A 22,506-nucleotide genomic window follows, 5' to 3' on the forward strand; every position below is an offset into this window, starting at 1 on the left:
AAATAATATGGCTGCCACCAACAGGATCATAAAAACCATACAACCTTAACTATGTATCTAGAGCAAATTTGCCTGTTTCGTAGGTTTAAGGATTGTTCGTTCATCATCAAAGGTTTAAAAGGCCATAATTTATTATTTAAATTATATATGTAATTGAAATAATGTTCTCATAAGTGTCTAATTAAGATACCAGCATGTAACAACGCAGAGGTGTAATAAAATGTTTCTTGCGGTTATGCAACCAAATATTAGACCCAATTGCTTTGATTTACACACAAAAGCAGCTCATAAAATGATTAAAATAACTAATGCCCAAATCCCTTAAGTATTTAGCAAAAATAACTATTTTCACTCTTACCATTACCATGCCTACCCATTATCAAATGCCCATCCATAGAACCACTAAAACTGATGTGTTTTCTTCAAGAGATCACTTGCCTACAGTGCACAGTTGTCCTCACTGCATTCCTTTTCCAACACACAGCTTCCCTGTGTACTTGTGCTACAGTGCCACTGAGCTCACAGTTGGTCGGTGGAGGCAAAGCTTCTCCTCCGGCTGCCATTGCTGGTGTATAATAAATGAGTTAGCCTCGTTCCAAGCCCATGGCTGCCGACTCTGCGGCTGCCATATGGTGAGCCATCTGGGGGCCTGATGGTTTAAGATCCCACGGAGATGGCGTCTAAAGACTGAACACTTTCTAGAATGGAGGGGGAAGGACCAGAATTTCTGTCCTGGGACACTGAAGTCAAGGTTGAGAGATGCAATACTGCTGTTGCACAGGAAAGAGAGCAAAAGACAAAGACATAGATAGCACAAGCAATTTTCATTCAGGTTAAAAAACAAGGGGACAACCCTGTTTATTTCAGTTGAACTCATGTTTCAGTTGAGAATGTAAGGGATTAATAGAAACTCATACACAGAAAGACTAATGTATACTCAGGTTTGTACAGATAACATACAAAAAATGGAAACACAAGGAAAGTCATTTATGTAGCTGCCATCACATAACAGCATCTGTGATTCTGCAGGACTGTGACAGCACCGTTCCACAAGTCAATCAACTCACATTGATTGAAGTGGGTAATGACATTGAATATCCCATAACTGAGTTAGAATTTTGTAACTGAGAAGGCTATGACATATGGATGACATAAGTGCCATACTCCTCAATCTATCAGGACATTGCCCCTGTACTCTCGTCGTGAAATACACCACTCTGCAGGAAACAAATGCTTTAACATAGGGTGAGATGATCACAAAGTACCAATAAGACTTAAGCAGCAACTGACATAGTACGAGTAGAGCCAAACCATGCAGAAAAATGTGCCTCCCACTATTATGCAGCCACCAGAACACATAACGAATGCAAGTACTCTGGAGTTTTTCTGGTTTGGACTAAATATGAAACACTCTATCAATAACTAGGTGAAGGACGTGAGAAGATCACATTTGACCTATGCCTGGTAGCCCACATCCTGTGCTTTGATCACTTTCCCAACACCAGTGGGCCAGATTAAGATATCCTGCCCAGCTGCACAGTCAAGTTCATGGCAGACTTTAAATAAATTGGCTGCTCTCCCCTTAGGTATAAATTTGCAGTATATGGTTACACACCAGTTTTGCTTTGCACTTCAAATGAATGCATGGACATCACAATCATTCAGTAAGTGTATCTGCACATTGCTGCTCCTGTATGCAGACCTGCCAACCTCAGGAAAATATTCCGAGTACCACAATAGTCAGTGTAACGCTTAGTTCACATGCTTTCGCACCACTTTGCTTTGCACGCACACACAAGCCTTTCTTCATAATTCTAGTTTTGACTGTTAAAGTTATCAGGCAAAATTGTACAATTTGACCTGATTCTAAAATATCACTTGCACTGCACTGGGCTATATTATGATATACTTGCAAGTCAAAAGTTTGAGTACACCTGCTTAAAACAATTTTTTCATGATTAATATGATATGTGTGCTTATACAAACTGATAACCATAAGTGAATTAACCTCTTTCAAAGACATGGAGGCTTCCTCTTGCTATTTGTAACTGTAGGTAACCAGGAATGTCCACGGCAGGTTTATGTAGGCATACTTTGCACAGTGCACTGAGGGGATTGAGTTACTCAGTGAACAAAATCACCATAATTTCTCAAGAGGGAGGACTCAGAAGTCACTGTGACACATGAACACAAAGATATAACCAGCCATTATTTCCAGCATATTTTTTACCCAACCCTATGCATGCTGCCAAGTGCTTTATTAATGGTTAAGCCAAATGACATTTACAAACTTCCACAATTCAATCAGCTCCATTTGGCCATTATGGTCAATATTTTAAATGTTGTTGTTTACGAACATAAAAAGCACACAATAGATGGTTTCACTAATTTATTCATAGATAGGCTTTACCAGCAGACAAAATATACAGATAAGGTATAGGTTGACAAATTCTCTTACAACAGCAATAACTTTAGTTCAGGTGCTGAACTAAGGCTTTTCATGGTCTTAGAAAATATTCATAGAGTACAGGTATTTGAGAAATTGACATGCAGGGCAACCAAAGAGAGGCCAATTTTCCAAAGTGCACCAGAAGTGAAGAAACACAGTCAAGGAAGTGGAAATGAACAAAAGAAGCAGAAAAACAAAGGGGGTGCAGATGCATGAATGCACATTTTCCCCATGACAGAGTCTATTTTGCTAGAGGGAAAGTTAATTTCATAAACTGAAAAGTATTTTAAAAGTGAAAGTAAAAATAAGTGATGACCAATTAGAGAATCATAACCCCTTGTGCTACATATACAGGGGAGAGGAGCATGACAGGTAATAGATTAAGCTCACAAGGTCATAAAGTGTCAATACTTGATTTTTCAGTTTGGTGGTCACAACAGCTTATTTTCATACTCCAAATCCCAGAGTTCCATTCCAAACAAAGCTACACCTCCAAACAAAGCAGTATGGTTAACTTGGGGGAGTATCACAAGGAGTGCAGAGTGTTTAATTTTCATAGAAGATAATCCAGCAGTAGCGTATTTTCAAGATAGAAGACTGCCTAGAGATGGTCTGCTATGTCTTCTGACGTGGTAATATTGAACAACATATCAAACTTAATTTTAAAGACAAAAGTGTCAACAGATATGCTCAAAGTCAGAACTTTGTAAAATTCAAAAAGGGGGAGGTTAATTAGATCTTTATTAGAGCGATATAAACCATCAAATCTTTGAAATGCCTCAAGTCTCTGCTATAATTGCCTAATAGGTATACAACAGACGCTTGGTTTTATGCATTTGATATGCAAGTTCCTGTGCCTGTATCATCACATCTGAATACTTGGCAAGATTTTTGCACCCAACAGCAATTACAGAACACATATACATTGAATGGATATTGCTTCAAAAATGCCAGCGTGAAAAGGTATCAAATATGACACTTTTTAAATGTGAAAAAATTAAGGATTGACACTAATGCTTAAATGTGTCCCTTAAGATTGCTTTTGTGACTTAAGAACATCAAGCTATTTGACAATGTCCTGATGTCATGGATACAATCTCCCACAAAGTCTGACCACCACAGGACACAGGACCTGAAATACCATACAGAACTATCAGAATTCTGCTGCTTCCTCTGCATATTCAAGGACACAGCATTTAGGAACAAACCTGGAAAAGAGAGGTCTGCAGCATGAATGAGTATGCACATTTTCAAGATCTCAGGATGGAAAGAAATTTGAAAGCATAACAGCAAAAGGAGTGTGTATGCAGAGAAAGGCAGGTTTATGTAGACATACTTGGCAAAGTGCACTCAGGAGATTGTATCACTAGGTGAACAGTACACCATAATTTCTCAAGATGGAGGAAACAGAAGTCACCATGACACATGGAAACAAAGATATAACCAGCCATCATATCCCTCACACTGACAACAAAAACCTTTGTTGTTCCACATAGGGAATATACTTCATCCTCTGCTGAGTATATAGAACAGCATGATTGTGCACAGGTCACATTTAAATAACAATCAATAATAATTCTAACAATTATTTAATCACATTATTTTAACAAATGAAAACAAAAATTCAACACTGACAAATATCAATTACAGTACAGGTTTAAATCAGAGAGAACAAACAATACCACGCTGAAAGTGCAAATGAAACTAAACGCACAAGACGGGGCTACAGTGGCTGGGGAGATGCCTTCACGCTGGACGGAGAATCACAGCTCTCGAGCTAGGCCGCGTCACAGATGGTGGTCTCCACCACAAACGTGTTCTCGAAGTGACGGATTCGGTGACAATTCTGCGCCGCGCGTTTCTCAATGCCTGGGGAGAAACACACCACACAAGTGCTCAGTTTCTCAGAAACAAATGGCTCGATGTGGGGGCGGGTGAGTTTGCTCGCATAACAGAGCTCCCCCAGCAGGGAAACCACAAGTGTCTGGCTTCATGCAACACAGTCAGGTTTTCAGCATGCTTTAAAGAAGCAGACAGTACAGTTTCTTACTCTCATTATTGCCAGCTAGATCACAGTATGCATAAAGAAAGAAGACTTGTCGATTGTCGGTCGAGAGCATCCATGTCTTGTGACATTACCATAGATAGAAGCTAAATATTTTTTTGTTACATTATAGTAAGAATCTTTGTACGGGTAAATAAGTCATTGTGAAATATAGAAATATATGTCTGCATCCGTTACCGGGATATAGACGGGATCCATTTTACTCCTTCACTAGGCAAATTTTAAATAGGCGATAGCCCCTTTACAGAGGGGTTACCCTCCCAAAATGACTCCCTAAGAGGAAGTGAGGCACAGGAAGTAATAAACGTATGACAGGAAGAGGGAGGAGTGGCCTATTGTTTCTTTTTAAATGCGTTTAGCATGGTGGAAAGTTTGTGGAGAAACTGGGGAGGGGGTTGTACACTGCATCCTCAAGCTTGTTTTGGATCAGAGGTGTGGTGATAGATTAAGTTACCAGAAAAGACCCAAACACAGAATTAATAAAAAAAGTATAGTACAGTATTGGCCAGGAAATTACCAGGGAATCTCCAAGCCGGGTGAGATCTTTCCTCTTTTTTTTCCTCCTGTACCCTTGTGCGACACAACTGCATGTCACCCTATAGAGCGATTGGTCAAAGTCAATATTGGTATGGGTCCAGATCTAATTTGAGACCGTGGGACTCATACATACACCAGAGGCATGTTGCCTTGACCGAATGAGCCACCCAGCAGTCCTGGAGCACATTTCTGCAGTGGATGATGACGTTTCCTCTAGATCCCAAGAGAATATGGGATTTGCAACTCTTGCAGCCAGCAATTACCGGTAGGAGGTCACACCTCTGGAGGAGAAACCTGTCGAGTCACATCATCCAACCTTTCAAGACACATTTGAAAGGTCCTGGGCCACATTTATCCAGAAATATATTCTCCCCCTCTATGTGTAAAGAGGTAGTTCTCACACTTGGGCTGTGATGCAAATCACCACTGTCTTCCTAGCAGCCCAGGGGCCTTTTCTATAAAATGTTCATACCAAATATTCAAATACTGTGTGAGACGCATGAGAAGCAATGCAAACACACTATATGGATAAAGAAAAACTTGTTTGAAACCCATGGCACAGCACAGCATTATCAACTGCAAGTTGCAAATTTGCAAATCATATGCAAATTCCTTTGCACATATTAATGGTAATTACAGACAAGACTTTAGAAACTGAAGTAATTTATTCACACTTAAGGGGAAATGGCTACTGTTGGAAGACTTAGAAAATGTAGCCTCACATACTCCGTAAGCATAGATTTAGAAAACGGACAGACAGAGCTTGTAACATTGTGAGAGGAGTTAAAAAGCCACCAGAGACTGGCTTTTTAACTCGAGGGTGGACACTGGGGTGGACTTGCAAAATTGAAATGTCAGTTTTGTTGATATTTGTGATTTATGCCAACTTATTCATTCATGCATATGCATCATAAATTGCGTGTATGCAAAATTGGAATTTGGCGCATTCTGAAATTTAGAATGAAATCCATGCACATTCTACAAATAAGGCCCCTGATGTTTCCCCAGACAAAGCAGTACAAATTTTATCTTTCATCACATAAACATTGAGAAAGCCACAGACACGCATGGAGCACACAACTGTAGAGAGGTGCAACTCATCTGCAGAGCTGCCAAATTTGGAGGAAAGGGTAATAAAAATGCTACAATACGCCAAGAATAATCTGCATTTATTAAACCACAAGATTGTACAGTCCCTGGGTTTTCAACTGCGGCCTACGGAAGGTACTGTAGGGGGTCCCTGACCACACTTGATATGCAGTGGCAATATATGTAGATTTGGGAAAATATTTCAAAATATTTATTTAAAAAAATATATATTTTCAACTTATGATGGGGGTCCCCGGGATGACTTAGAGCCTAGATAGGGGGCCCTGGACCAAAAGCCGTTGAAAATCCCTGGTTAGGGGGATAATCAATGCGAAATTCCCTAGTTCAGCCTAGTCCAAATTTGGACATCCAGCCTGTGGTTCTGCAGCAGCATTTCAGAGCTCATGAAATGAATCAATTCAACTTCTTTCCCAAGGTATAAGAATGTTTCAAAATGGACCCCTGCCAGGGTGTGCTCAGGCCCAGAATTTACTGGCTTACCAGGACTAGGCTGGCTCCAACCTAGTGCTAATCAGTACCAACACATGCGGCCTGCAGAGTTTCCAGGCTTTTGCCTGGCATAACTATCAACCAAATTCAACAAATCATTCATTTGATTTGCTAAATTTAGAACATTTTTGGAATTATTTTGAATATTAAAGATCTGAAAGGTCTTTCAGCCCTTGAGGAACAAACCTGTGCCCAACTCCACTAGACCGCACATTTGAGCAAACAAAACTCACGTCTCCTGGAGGTACGGCGCTTCAGTCGGTAGGTATCCTTGCCGTTGCACAGTCGGTAGATGAAGGCTCCAAGTTGGCGCATGTTTCTAATGCGGCCTGTCACCACCATCTCCTCCTGGATGAGGTAGGTCTGCGGTAAGTAGGTCCCCTTCTGCAGAAAATGAGCAAGACAACAGACGCCCATCAACAAACAAGGATCATATTCAACCCACCAAAGCAATTCTCTGAACTAGCCTATCAGAGGCCATGAAATGCTGCCATTTTTAGTATGAAGCCACTAGAAGGGAGATATACACCTATATATACGACATAAAATAATCTACAGTATAGCTTAGAATTTCATTCAGACTGTATCAAGCAGTACCATCATACGCTGATAAGGTTGATGTTCCAGGCCCAAAATTAAAAAATTCTCATTTGAAATACAAATCAGCAATTCACATTATGTAATGTAAAAGAAAAAAATACATCCAGGTAAATAAAGGAAGGGTAAATGAAAAGCAGAGGCGGCCACACATGTAGTTCATCCATTAATTACGCAACTAACATCTCAGCATGCAGAAGATCATGAAGAAAACGGCCAGACAGGCCTGGCTGCCTATAATTATGACTAGTATGTCTACAAAAGGAGCTTCAGTAACAGAGACAACTCAATTTGCTGATGTTTTATAAGCAACAGTGTCTAAGATGAGCTCAGCACAGTACACAGAGGGAAATAAATAATTATCAAAAAGCAACAGTGGGCAAAAGCACATACTCCAGGATTGTAAATTTGAAGTGCAATGCAAAACAGGCAAGCAACTGCAGTTGACCACAAATTTCAATGTTGGGTGAGAGAAGAAAGCTACATTTTTTTTAAAAAACAGTAGTGGCCAACACCATATTAAGTGATTTTATACTTTACAGTTCCATTTTCGTCCATTACCTGTACCTGCCATTTCCTTTTGTCTGCTATTTATATATGCTCCATATGTCTGATGTAATGCACTGAGGAGTGGTTTTGATTGCTCTTTTCAAATAGATGAATTAATCACCTAATCATCTAAGCCAGTCTGTGTAGTGTCCATGCATTCAGAGGGCTACAGTACCTTGACGTTTATAAGCAGTTCCCAGAGGTTCCGTGGAGGCATAACAATGGTGGTGTTCAGCTCGATGACGTAGCACTTGTCGAGTGCAATGTCGTGGTATGCCGTCAGACCCTGAAGTGGGGGGAGAAAAAATAGATGTTAGCCACGAAAGATTTGGGCCAATATGTTTCAAGGCATGTTAGATTCTTTCTACAGACACCAATGGCTTATGCAGAAATACTGAAGAGGACCAATCAGAAGCTGAAAGCAAATCTCGATACACTCAATTCTGTGTGATCAAAAACAATTTTTTATTTTTTAAAAATGTGTTACTGAACCAAGACTTTTTTTTTTTGAAGGGGGAGGAGGGGTTGAGGATGAAACTCACCCTGTGGAAGTCATGAATGATGTCAGCTGGGTCGCTGCCACCAAAATGTGGCACAGGGACACTGATCTGTTCATAATTGTCCTCCAGGTAGATCCCCACGTTCTCTTCCAGCTCCTGACGTCCACGGAGTGGTGCGTAGACGGAGTCCTCGTACAGCACACGGCAGTGGAACAGGTTCTCCTCGGGAATCTGCACCATACGACAGGAAGCAACCGAATGTTTTCATCACCCGCAATCGTCATCACAAGAGCAGTGTGGAAGGCCATTTTGCACTGGATCCCTCAGAAATCACCAACACTATGAATATCACATGATCATGTGACTAAAGGGCATTGGGTTCTTCCATATATTGCACATTAGCTTGCAGAGTACGACAACAGAGAGCAATGTTCACACCAGCTGCCATTTCTGAAATGTCACAGGCGTAGGGAATCTTGGGAGTGCTTGGTGATCCACAGCCCAGGATAAGCTGGCCTCTATAATTGGATACTTGTGGGATTTAGGTCCATCCAATTTCTTTTAGCATCAAGCACAGATCACACATACTGCATTTAGTCTCCTTTGGTATTCAAATACACATTATATTGTTTCCCCATAACAATCTATTTTACATCTATAATTAGAGGAAATGTAAAATCTGAGAACTCAATTATTAAGGAGGAGACATTACAGAATCATGTGATGTTTAGAAGGCCAAACATCTTGAAAAGGATTTTAAGGGATTATCACTTTTCAACCTACCAATTCAATTTTTTGTGCAGCCAGTTAAATAATCCACCTTAACTGTCCCCTCAGCATGGGATTTAGAGCTCAGCAGGCAGTATGTTTTAGTTCACAGACAAAGGAAAAGCACTTTCTGCGTATGATCCCATTCAGTTACACTCTGGATGAGTGTTTGAGGGTTATGAGTGTTTGCTTGAAATAACATTCAGCATATAATTGTCTTTGCACAAACATGACCTATATCATAATTCTGTCATACCTGCATTTCCTGCTCTGAAAGTAAAATTTATCACCTTTAGAATTAGTCTAGGGTACTACATCAGAATAGGGATTGCAATGTAAAGGCAGGGTTGAAATGGCATTCAAGAGCCAGCCAGTTAAATACATTTTATCCTTGCACTCCTCATTACAGATGCCAGTATCCAGGTACTCCTATGTGAAAGCAACTCAACACTTCGTATATCCCAGTCCCGCTATCATTATTGAGCCAAATGTGCGCTACAGCAGGTTTATGAACAGATCACTCACATAGCTTTAAAAAAGCAGTGTGTGGATGCAGGCAATGATAACAGAGCATCATGTAATTTAGATAATGAGTTAAAGATTTTTAAAAATTCCAATCTCCCCCCCCCCCCAACCCACAAATAAATAAAAAAACAATATGGAAAGCCAGGAGGTCAGTATTACCTGAGGTATGAAGTAGTACCTATACACATAGATAGATGCAAGCACCAAGCCAGACATGAAGACCACTAGTCCAAATGTCAGGCAACAAAGGCCATTCATGGGGGACTTCTTGGGATGGAGAGGAAGAACCAGTTCCTCCTCCTCCTCCTGTGGAAAGATGCATAGACCTATGTTTACCCATTAAACAAACATAAGCAGGGCAAATGCTCTACTACACAGCCATAACTGTTACAACGGTACCAAATGCAATAGGTTATGCAAGAGTGAACTGCTTGCAGAAAAACACACCACCATTAATTTTCTCAGTCTTTTGTATGACTGAGCCACACTCTGGCAAGACATTCAGACATATTCTGATCTCTGCCAGTACAAGCTATATGTGCCAGACAGTCACAGATTTTGTCTGGAATAAAGTCCAACTCATTTGAAAAAGACCAGATTTGAACACAATGAAGAACATCATCTTTCAGATAGAATATTAATTGCAGTCATGGGTGAATCAATTTTGATCACTATACATTTCATAAATAAAATCCACCTAACATCTGAAAAGAGATGCAAAGATTTGAGTTGTTTCCAATCAATGTTTTCACCAATCTGAAATAAAATCAGTGGGCAAGCATAAAAACTGTCCATATTTTCCCCATAGACATTCTCTGTCCGGGAACTTCAGGCTTGCGTAAAACCACGTGGAGTATGCTACAATCTTAGTCAGGTTTTTCACATGGATTTGGAAAGGGAAAACGTTTCCGAAAGACCAGCCAAGCTGTTAGTAATTTAGTCATTTCAAGACACGAGTAATATCCACCCACAGTCTCTCGGTACATCTGCTGTAGACGCGCTCAGACTATGCTGGATATGCGCGGGAGACTGGGAGCCGTTAAAGTGTGGGACCAGGGCCGAGTTCTAAAACAGCTACTACAGATACTATTAATAACACAGGACTTTCGTACCTTAACTTTTGTAGGTGAGATGGATGTGGGTGCAAACAACCAAAACAGAACAGCTTTATTTACGTACCACGTGCCAAGGAAGCTATTAACAGCTTTTAATGACGTTGAGATGCTGATTCGTGAACAATTTGCACTGTTCTCAATTGAAATGTTGCCTTCTACCACAGATCTCTGCCGACAGATTTACTGATTAGTAGTATAACATGTGAGCTTAATAAGTATGTGTCTGCTTTCATCAAATGGAGTACTTATCCAATCACCTTCTGTAAAATAAAAGACATTTTATATTAAATATTGAGACAAACGAAAAACTGTTTATAGGCTACCCTTATAGTAAAATATTAAAGCCAAATGTCACATCTCACGTAGTGATTTTAACCTGCGTGGCATATGCACAATAAAAAGGTAGCATAGACAGTCTTCTATGAATTCTGATCTTATAAAATAGAACTCATACTCTTCCCAGAGAAAGTGGCTGTCACAGTTTATGACTTAAATTGTCACCGACAGAGGGTGACATAATTGGGTCTCTGTTCCAACCACTGTAATACCGTCTACTATGGACAGATAGTCCTGTATATCCCAATGTACAATACCGACGACGGACGTACATTTATGACCAGTCGTTAAAAATAATCATCGTCGAATTGGTCTATGAACACAATGCTGCTGCATTTTAATATTTTCATCCTCAATAAGAAATTGACATTTTGGTCGGGTCATGTAGCCTATAGGCCTACGTTTAGATGCAGACATTTTGAAACTTTGGTCCCACCTTGGACCATGACATTTTAGGGACAAGCGAAGAACAGACCTCAGCTTCTGAAAGCAATGGCAATTGGTGCATTTCATTCAGAATACTATATACCTCCACTCATGTATAAAGCAATGCTTCGCTTTCATAATGTATAGCAGCTATTTAAAAAATGTTTTTGAATTGTTTGCTTGTTTTTTTTATTAAATAAATTAACATCAACACAAATGCAGTGGTCACCGCTGCCGTGGTAAAGCAGCAGCTGTGGGCAGAAATACGCTGGGTAATTTAGAACATGCATTGAAACCTCGCACTTTAGAATCTGCCATTTTGTCTGTTGACTTGGTTAGAGCTCCCGCGCCAATGGATCTGTCGAGTTCTTTCTGCTTCTCGGCCCGTTTCAATAATTTCAAGACCAAAAGTACAATTATTGATCCACGGTAAACTAATGCCAAATGAAACAGAATTGATTGTAAATTATTTAAAACAGAAAAGTGTGCTTTTGGTTTACAGCTTACACGGTAAAGGTTAATTGCATGGACAATCACGTTTAGTGCAGCTAGGCTGAACTGCTCCGTTTTCATTTCGTTGTGTGTTTGGCAGAAAGCGGACATGCTCAAATAAACCCTGTTCCTTGCCTCATCAGTTGTCCAATAAAGCCAAGCATCGAACCAAACCACAAATGAAACCCATCCGTGACAATCGTTTCGTTCGTTTGTGCAGAATAATTAGAAATATTAGTAGGCTACTTCCATATGTTTCATTAACTCTTCTGCATCAATGCCGAAGCACGAAGAACAAAGCAATGATATACCAACATACACAAATGTGCTGAACTTACGTGGTGATGTGGTATGAGAATCTCCGTTTTATCTCCATCATTTTCCTTATCGGATTTTTGCCCGCCGACTGGGTGAAAAGTGATCTTCACCATGTCTGCCTTCAAAGACAAAGAATCTAAATGTACTCCCTGCTTTACCAACTGCGGATTAGCTACTTTGACTGTCTCAGCATCGGCCGACACCAATACAATGTTTGCCGTTTGCTTTGATCAACCGGAAGTTTTGCGTTTTATTAAAAAAAAAATCCCTCTTAAAGCTACAGACCCTCAGAAATAATCCTAAATCGGTGTAAACCTGACGACATGTTCTAGTCTTATTTATATAGTTTACTGACATATTAATTGAATATACATTTATATAATTATTATTGACGGTCCTTCACAACAGGCACCAAGCTTCCCATATGTATTAGGTTGAATTTTTCATTTTTGGCAGTAGAAAAGCTTTACTGGTAGAAACCATGGCTTGTTAGGTCTCTACACTGTGCATTGCAGCAATGTCTACCCCAGACATAAGTTGCCGAATAATATAACGGTTAGCACATTTGGCACTAATGAATTACTGGTTAAACTGGATATATTGCCAGTAGCAGTTAACCAATGTCAAACTATTTTAGTTCATCCAGCTACCCATGCCCCACAGATATCTAAAAGGCTACAAAGAAAGAGGCACAGGAAAATTGACAAAGTACTACATCGCTCTTACAGATGAGATAGTCAACCTAAAGTTGGCAATATAATCGACAGCTGATGCTCATTCCTCCCAGGAAGTATTCTGGGGGTCCAAGATTGGATTAAAGAGATGTATTTGTGCTGGATCCCCCAGTTGTCTAATCCAAATACCGAATGCATATATCCTCACTAGGAAATCAACATTGGGTATCTGGATCAGACAACTGGGGGAATGAAAAGGGCAATACATATGCCTACAAGCCACCATCTTTGGATGGCACACTACACTACATGGAAACTGTGCAAGGAAGTAGAGACATTAATAATGGGTGATACTCCTTAGCTCTACTAATTTGGAAAAGGACAGAAAAAAAAATGTTTAGGAGCTGATGTCAAATTATTCAAAGAATGTTCACTGTTGTCCGGATACAGAAATATTAAAGTCAACAACAGAAATAATGAAAATGAGACAATCTCGTTTCAATTTATTCAAAATTTATTCTTTTTTGTCATTACTGTTGGGCCCAGGAGATTTAACATGTTAAAAGCACACTTGTACTTCATGCTGGAACTATAAAGTAGACTTCAATTACGAATTTAACTTGGCTGATATTTGTTTTGAAGTATTTTAAGAGTATTTGACAAAAATTTCCAGTACAATGTCTTTCAGAATATCATGCTGTATTTAGCTGTTAAAAGGAGCATGCTGTTTAAATGTCCCTTACGAAGTACTGGGATTTTGCATTCTATGTTCATGGTTTGTGAAATGAAATGCAGAGCATTAAGGTGTTTAAAGGTATTCCTGTTTTAGGATACAGCACTTTCACAAGCCTTTTTTTTTGCCCAGTTTCTCTTAAACAGCACTCAAATCCCAAAGATAATTTGAATGGTTTGTTTGGACTGAAATGACTGTAGACTTGGTTTAACACCAAAATGTCCCCCTTTCATTATTTTCTTGACCGAGATGTAAATCTGCCTGCATATTTATGTTGGGTGTTCATGCTTGTGAACACGATAATGGTTTTGTTAGTTTGGGAAAACTAACATGCCACTGAAATTTAGCTAATCAGTTGCCTTTCAGATCAAGAATCAGTCATATACCATTCTGCGCTTTTTGGTGAAGTGTATAAATGAACACGAATGCTGCATACACTTCACTCAGTAATTGTACTGGAATTTTCATCCCCTGTAATTGGTTTCCTCTTCTGACAAAAAGTTAGGTTGCTGCCATTGTGAATCGTAAATGCCTAGAGAGCATCAAATAGATTTACCTCCCTCCCTTCACGAAGACGATCAAAATAAAACATGAGGCTCAATAGATCAGTCTGGTTCAGCATAAAGCCTATATAGTCCAGTTTTTGATATTCAGGTTAATTGGCACCTCATAAACTTGTGTTTGTTAACAATGTGCCCTCTATTGAAGCAATCGGCACCTTTTTTTTTTTTGCAATCTGCAAGGAACACTCAGTAACATACAAGCAGTCATCTGCAGAAAAAGGGTTAAGAGCTACAGACCAATACCAAGACATTCCTCTGCTGTACAAATTAATATCTTCCAAAGTCATGTAAGATAATAGCTATTAAGTTATGTACAAAGAAAACCAGCAACCATCCAACCATCTCGGTAATGAAATGAAATGTCATTGCTCATTTTGTTTGCAAAATATATTCAACAGCAATGAGCAAAAAAAAAAAAAGTAAAACGCTTCTGGTTATATAATATTCGTGTCATCTGAAACAAACAAAAAAAAAAATCTACAAAGCGAAAAAAAGGTGTATGTACAGATTTCACCCTGTTTTCTCCAAAACCCCCAAAACCCACACAGGATTTATTTTCACCCATATTAGGCATTGTACCATTCCATTTTGTTCTGTAAAACTTACACTGTAGTTTCATGTTCCCATGTAATCACATTAAAAACACAATATTTAATTTCTTAGATCAAGGCATAGAATTGCAGCTACTGCTGTAATGCGCGTGCAATTTATAACAGCACAGGTGGCATGTGCTTAATACTCAGGCGAAGAGCAGGGCAGGTGCAAGTACACGGATGGTTTCATCAGATTTTAAAAAGGCATGCAACCAACAATAGTTCACCTTGCCAGTACCTTGTCAACACCAATCCAGTGCTGAAAATCCAGCAGTATGTGCATGTTTGTGTGTCTGCATGTGTGCATTTCATTTCATGAAGTCTACTACATAGCACTGAAGATGTAAAATATATGTTTGTATACACTGTTCAATTTGGATGACTTTTTTTGTTGAGGAATACGTCCACATCATGTCCTAAAGTGTATTAAAGCAGCATCTTTTCATTTTTTTTTTTTTTTTTAGGAACATCAAAATAAAAGTCTGTGGGGGGCGGGAAAAAGACACATCCATCGAACAGCAGATTAGCAGGATAATTCCTCATGAGTTGATAAGGGTGCTTCAATGTTCGATATTGGAACAGCAGCTACTGAAGGGTCTATTGTTCAGACGTTGCTCAGACACTCTGGACTCAGCTGTCAGGCCTCCTGAGGAGCTGGTCTCTTCAAATCCCTGATTTGTTTCACCAAGTAGGTCTTTTCATCGTTGAACTGTTCATCCTCCGTCCTGTCGTTCTGGAACTTGCTGAGGAACTCAATTAGTTTCGTTTGATTCTTCAGCAATATGTCCAAGATGGGCTGCGTTTTGTTAGGATTAGCTACAAACACCTGCGCACAGGAAATTTAACCATTATAAACAATTGGGGGGGGAGGGGGGAGAGACATGATTATCACATTACCTCCACCTTATAAAGACTTAACACAGCTTACTATTGTGACTAAATTCTACATTACTAAATAAAATGTAAAACCTCTGTAAGAAAAGCTACAAAAAACATTGTGCACAGGAAGAAAAATATAACAATGAAACAGTCTTTCAGAGGAACTTATGATGGGGGGAAAATTCCATGAGTTTTCTACACAAATACCATTTCTTCTCTTTAGACCCGGTTACCTTAAATACATGGAAGGCCTCAAACTGGATATTGCGACTTTTGTCCCGTAGGAGGTTCATCATTAACTTGAGATTTTCTGGTTTGCTGATGTATTTTGTCATGATGGTGAAGTTATGTCGGTCCAGTAGAAGTTCTCCCAGCAACTGAACAGAATGGGAGAGAATTATTATGGATAAGCAACTCTCAATAACTCAAACTTTACAAGCAAGGAGATGGCAGTTCACCACAGATCATAAAAACATATTTAGCCATTTTAGGTAGTCCTCAAACAGGACAATACACAGAACAAAATACAATTGTGCTTCTGAGAACAGTGCTAGGAAATTACTGAATAACACAGCACAAAATCATAGATTCTGTGTTAGAGTTCACTCTGTCCACCAGGTGGTGCTCTAAAGTATTTATCATAGGTAATCAGTAACAAACAGAAACACTACACGAAGGTCCTATTTATAGAGCTCTAAATGCTGCACACAAACAGTAAATCAATCCTCTAAAAAGTACACTCCCTTACCTTCAGAGACTGTCTCTTAGTCACATAGTTTTCTGAATGAAGCAACTTCTCATATTCACTAAAGAACTGTTAAAATAATGCACAGTTAGATACAAAGCAAGAATGTCAAAATATTAGAGCCTTGAAGTTTGTTTTCATCATAAATCACATGAAGCAAACCAGCAATTATCCATCACTGTGTGACAAGTCAGTTGTTGCCCAAAAAAATAGCACAGTGATCATTGTCTTTTTTCTCCCAGCAAGCACTGCTCTGAGTCAGCCAGCTCTAATAGCAACACATTTTCCTCAGAGAGACACTTCCTTTAAGAATTACATAAACATTATGAATACTTTCTGTGTATTATATGATTATAGCTTACTCTGTCGTAATGCTGCTCCAAAAACTCTGCACTCAGAAGCTTATGTCTTGTGAGCAAATCCTGGAGGAACAATAATGCAAATCAATACAAAATATCAAGCCTAAACATTCAAAAATCTCCAGTTTTTCCAGTGAATTAAGTAAATGAGTACGTGTTTCGCCTTATTTTTACACACCTTCTCTTGTACAATATTCAAGCAAAAGACCATGTCTTAAGTGCACTGCTTAAGCTCAAAGACTGGATTCAATCCAACCATCGACCTGAGTTTACAGCCAAAAAGATAAATAAATTAATAAATAAATAAAAACCAGCCGCACTCGCTGACCCGAGACAATACGCATTAAAGCGATCAGAAGGAAGCCGGCAGGGCAGATCCAGGTCACACCGCACCGCTGCTGTCTGACGACCCGGGCCCAAGGCCGCGTCAACACGCCGGGGGGGAGAGAGACCGCATCCACCGGCAGACTCACTTTGAAAGTGGCGAAGGCGTCCGAGGCAATGTCAAACGTCGACATCTCCACGTATCTGAAGAAGTCGTAGAACTGCTCGGACCACAGGATGATCTTGGCCAGCGGTTCGTGTCTGATGCACTCTCGCAGCATGATCCCGCAGTTCAGAGCGATTTCTGCAGATTCGTACCTGAGAGGGGGAACAGTGGACACGAGGCGCTCAACAAAAACCTACGGCGACGCAGTCAGAAAGTACACACATATTACATGATCATATATATGACTTTAGAAATAGAACAAAGCTGCAGCCAGAAGTTCATACACACCCCTTTAACAACATAAACAATATATTCTGTTGGGTACAGATGTATTCTACCGTTGGCGTCCGCGTCCCAATTTGCCTCCTGAGAATATTGTTGAAAATCTGAGCCACATCCTTTTTACCCTGTTTCATAGCACAACAAAGAGAAAAAAAAGCGTTATAGTTTAGCCAGCGATACAGCCGAGATTTCACTTCAGGCTAATTTTCACGTACTCTGCACTCAGGGTTTCCCACACTCACCCATGTTCAAGCACTTTAAAAGTCTTTTTCAGGCGCCACTCTGACAGATTTATGGACCCATTACAGCAGTAGGCTAAATCAAGTGTGTCGACGTGACTATCAATTGGGATAAAGCATGTGAAAATGGCTTCAATATTGCACAAAATCAATGTCACAAGAGGATCAGCTTTTTCACCCCAAACACAAATCCTAGCCATTGACTAGAACATGTATTTCAATACAGCATTTCCAATGGCATCATTTAGGCTACAAGAAGTCTGAACATGAATTTTGTCACAAGCAAACAAAATCACAGTGCAATCAGGCACTTTAAAGAAAAATGTTCATAAAATTTCAAGCCCTCAATCTTATTTTTCTAAATCTAAGGATTTCCAGGAATTTTCAAAGAGCGTGGGAGCCAGTAAACTGCAGTTTAATTTTTTACTTACTTTGCAGCAATTTCAAGTAACACATTTACTTGTTCCTCTTGCTAAATAAATTTCCTTCAAAAATCGAAATAGAACAGTGTATAAGAACATACCTAACAAGTATAATCACCATATAATTCAGCAATTAACAAATTACATGACATTTTGAAAGCATAGACATATGAAGAGACCTGACATGTCAAAATCAGATTGTGGGTTTTCCCCAAATGTGACATCAAGAGCAGAAAAAAGTAACATCAGATGCAACCAGGCAGGCAGAAGCATGACACACAAGGGACAGATAGAGCAGAGACAAACAGAGAAGAGAATATCAAAATATTGACTCAGTGCGCGATGAAATCATAGTGCCTTCAAGGAACACGGCCATTTGGTCTTCCACAAATATGTCTCCTACACATCCAGACATTGTGCCAAACAGCGTATTTGCTGTTACATTCATACTCATCTGTGCCTGCGGAACACCCACCTACGCCTCTCGCACCAACCAAACCTTTGCGCGCAGCCGCAAGTCCAAACATGATTTTGCTTGAACCAGCACCTGCGTACAGGGGCGTGCACTCGCTGATGCGCGCTAACGTACGCCATCCCTCATGGGCACCGGCGGCTCTCACCTCAAAGTCTATGAGCTGGAGATCGGCTATGAGCGTGCTGAGCAGGCCGCTGTTGTACAGCTCCTGCGCCAGCTGTGCCACGGCCTCCGTCTGCGGCTCCTTCTCGCTGGTGCCATACAGGATCTCCTTCATGGCCAGCAGGTTTTTGGACACCTCTTCCGTAGCCTGCACAGGTGGGGGGAAAGCAACAGGGTCCGCTGTGCCGTTTCAGTCATCCAAGCCATTAAAAATTTCAGAAATATTCAGTTGTCAAGTTTCATCATGGAAAAACCACTGAAGCTCACTTTTAAATGTAAAAAAAAAGTTGTTTAATAGCAAACATTAAAAGGTTTATCACCTTGCGAAAAAACTTAAACTGATTCGCAACTCAATTTTATGCTTAGCAGGAAAATCATTTATAAGGCTAATCTTTTATATACATCACACATCATTTACAGAGAACACGAGTCATCCACGTTGGCCAGTTTAAATGCTAAGCAGAGCACAACGATTTATGACCCCAGTGGGATTTAAAACCCTGCTGCTGCAATCATTAACAGCACTGAAGAAGCATAAAGTCATCAGACAAACAAAGTGACAAGAATGGGACCACCACAAAACAAACTGATAAAAAACAGAGGCTCTCAACAGCAACTGTCTTTCCATATTTGCGCCTGTAGTCATTACTAGTCTAACTGAGTGAGTGCCATGGGAGTTTGGCACAAAAACAGACTTGATCTGGCACAATCAGATGAATCAGCTTCATAAGAAGAGTGGTTATAAATGTTAAACTCCAGCTCCTATTCAGTCTATACCACTATACCAAAAATGCACCAAAATGGCACCACCAGAACTGCACTGAGCCTTACCGCTTTGCTGAGTGGGAATTTCAACAGAGACTGCATCAGAAAATGCTATGGCTTGATCATATAGAATAAGACAGCATGGATAGAGGATCTTCAGTTTTTTCCACCTTTATAAATAGGGCTTACATAACAAGGCATGCCATACATGATAATGTCATCCGTTAACAGCTTTGACAGGGAGAACCTTTTGCTAGTCTCGAAGCGAGTGTGTAATTTCAGAAGCTGAAAGTTACTTGCATTTAAATTCAAGTGAAATATAAAACAAACCGCCAAAAAAAACAAGGAAAGTTGACTGAAAAATTACTAAAGCTAATAAGTGCAATGAGTTGTTCAAAAGAGTGTTGGTCAGAGCTCAGCTCAGCATGTCTCCCTAATCTTGGTCTCATTATACCACTGAGGCATCACAATGAATAGCAAATGACTAGATGGGCCAGTTCAGGACTTTCAAATGGCAGGTTTCAAAAGTTATTCTTCTTTGGCTGGGTTCATTTAACATTCTAGGGGGAAGCCTATGGTATGTTGCATTTCATTCCTACATTCTGAAGTCCAGGACTGAGGTGGCAAAACCAGTTTGGCGGAAAGCATACATAGACTACTTCCAGGCGCTTTACCTTTTCGGCTTTTTTGTCAGAGATGTCTTGCTTTTCCAACACAGACATGCTGTCCTTCAGGTTTTTCACTATGTCTGCTGGGGACTTGTGAGACTTGCCAAAAGGGAACGGCATGGTTGTAGGCTACACCTGCAGGGACACTATACACCACCTCAAACTGAGGAAAAGAAAAAGAACAAATCATTTCACACTGAGACAGACTTTAGATTTTAAAAGATTTTCATTTTAACAGCCATCAAGACACAATTTCATTAAAATAAAAAAAGACATGTAAATTCTGCACAATTATGACAATTGTATGTGTGAACTGGTGACATTAATAGTGTGGCCATTTTCTAAATCCTGCTATGATGAAATGGTTAATGAGAAGCAAGCCAAAGGAAACAGAACAGTTCAGGTGAATCTGGACAAGCTGCAAATTTATGCTTTTCTATACAACTTTTCAGAAGACATACGTGCATCCTTCGAAGTCTAATCATATACCAATAATGAAATGATTCAGAGGGCAGTGCAATCCATTTACATTTAATCTCAAATAGGCTAACTAAAAACATTCACTGTTAGGCACCTTTGCTGTAAGCTTCAAAAGTTTAACTGTGGTCGACAACACAGAAGACAATTTCTTAGTCGCTGCTCACTGACTCTTAGCATGTTAAGGCAAAATTGTTTCAAACTTCTCAACTGGAAATAAACAATCCTGATACCACGATTTACATACAAATAACACAATTCATTTAGAATCTTTACATCAAGATTTTTTATTTCCCCCTACCTGCAGCCCATATGCTAGATTCACACTAGAGCTGCTGCGATAATTACTTACTCAAGGACATAACTTAATGGGGGATCTCACAACATTTGGGTTTTAAAGGACAGGATTCTCCAGAGCAAACATGTAGTTTAACTTATTGCAGTCCATCTTATTTACTGTTAACTATCATAAAACTGAAAATTGACAGATCCCATGCACCGATGGGGGATTGTGTGAATCAGCCCCTCCTCAAATCAACCTAGTACAAAAGCTCCAAAGAGCCAGTGCAATTTCACAGAATACAAGTGCGTATTTGCCATAACTTCCTTAAAGGCACTGCTAACAGGAAGAACCGGTATTGTGAATTTTCGTAAATGAGCCAATAGGAGTTCTGCATACTCAATCGGTTAAAAAGACGATCATAAATCGACAGGAATATCAGTAGAGCAACCCACACGTACTTATCTACAAATGGTCATGTGCAATGTGTTGTTAAATAGGTACTCATCCTTCAACTTGAACAGTCCGACTGAACACATTTATCCCGCAAAGCTGAGTTTCTCTAAATCGATATTGATCTTGTCAAACGTTCACAACTTCAGCAGGTGGCCAAATCCGCCTTTCGCCGCAGTTTAAAGCGAGTTAATTTGACTGTACTGTTATGCCCAGGTGACCTCTAACGATGACGTAGGCATCTATACAGATGTCACTTTAGCTAGTTAGCAAGCTGGCAGGCTAAATACACAAATAAAGCATCGAACGTTATTTATCCATCTAAATAAAAGGGAGCCATTTACATACTTACGGCTAGGTTCGTGAGCGTGGTGTGACACAGGTGAACAAATATCGAGTGAGTTGGTTAGTAATGAGGCAGGCTCGATTACTCACCAACTGGCTAAATGGACGTCATTAAGAGCTAGCAAACCTTCTGTCGTAAGCTTGTCACATAAAGAACATGACATACAGGGAAATATTCGCTGACTAAGAATAGCTGGGCAGGAGTTATTGATAATATATTTTGGCTAGCTTGGTTACACAGTAATAGAATGCTAACCAGTTACAATATAACTAAGTCTAGACTACATTGCGGTAGCTTCAGGACCCATTCATCAAACTTACTACAATCATAATCAGGTACCTAACGTAGATAGCCATACATTAATAGTTTGCTACCTACAATGATGCATGATGTCATGCGGGGTAATATTATCAAAATAGAAAGCTAGGCTTGCTACAAGGGAGCACAAACTTTACAATAGAAAATGGCAAGTCACGACCAAGACAGCTAACCAGCTAGTTCACGGGGTTGCCAAGTTACCTGGCTAGCATACGTAGGACTTTGCACCGCTAACATTAGCTGAGTTACTCGGTAGAAAAACAAGCTAGCTAATGTTACTTATAGTACTAACGTTATTTCAAATAAT

At 39.8% G+C, this 22,506-nt stretch overlaps 2 protein-coding genes and 1 long non-coding RNA gene across 4 annotated transcripts in view; all 3 read right to left on the minus strand.

The window, feature by feature from the left end:
* Positions 1-2,376: 2,376 nt before the first annotated feature.
* Positions 2,377-12,523, minus strand: itm2ca (integral membrane protein 2Ca). Its single transcript, XM_064303516.1, has 6 exons — positions 12,297-12,523; positions 9,749-9,895; positions 8,339-8,527; positions 7,972-8,082; positions 6,884-7,034; positions 2,377-4,318 (listed from the first exon to the last, which is right to left on the minus strand). Exons 1-6 carry the CDS (start codon positions 12,387-12,389, stop codon positions 4,227-4,229), a joined length of 783 nt encoding a protein of 260 aa, XP_064159586.1. The 5' UTR covers positions 12,390-12,523; the 3' UTR covers positions 2,377-4,226.
* LOC135236916 (uncharacterized) lies at positions 4,879-6,873 on the minus strand. Its single transcript, XR_010324711.1, has 2 exons — positions 5,185-6,873; positions 4,879-5,110 (listed from the first exon to the last, which is right to left on the minus strand). It is a non-coding gene; the product is annotated as an uncharacterized LOC135236916 (long non-coding RNA).
* Positions 12,524-13,443: 920 nt separating the features above from the next.
* Positions 13,444-22,506, minus strand: part of cab39 (calcium binding protein 39) — a 28,782-nt gene continuing 19,719 nt past the window's right edge. For both annotated transcript variants that reach the window (XM_064303515.1, XM_064303514.1), the window contains exons 2-9: positions 20,332-20,488; positions 18,876-19,040; positions 17,601-17,719; positions 17,296-17,464; positions 16,826-16,885; positions 16,467-16,532; positions 15,952-16,095; positions 13,444-15,665 (exon numbers count right to left, since the gene is read on the minus strand). In XM_064303515.1, coding sequence (XP_064159585.1) covers positions 15,477-15,665; positions 15,952-16,095; positions 16,467-16,532; positions 16,826-16,885; positions 17,296-17,464; positions 17,601-17,719; positions 18,876-19,040; positions 20,332-20,445 — 1,026 coding nt within the window. In that variant the 5' untranslated portion in view covers positions 20,446-20,488 and the 3' untranslated portion in view covers positions 13,444-15,476. The remainder of the gene's footprint in view (positions 15,666-15,951; positions 16,096-16,466; positions 16,533-16,825; positions 16,886-17,295; positions 17,465-17,600; positions 17,720-18,875; positions 19,041-20,331; positions 20,489-22,506) is intronic.

The sequence above is a fragment of the Anguilla rostrata genome, chromosome 12 (assembly GCF_018555375.3).
Source record: "Anguilla rostrata isolate EN2019 chromosome 12, ASM1855537v3, whole genome shotgun sequence".
Taxonomy (NCBI): domain Eukaryota; kingdom Metazoa; phylum Chordata; class Actinopteri; order Anguilliformes; family Anguillidae; genus Anguilla; species Anguilla rostrata.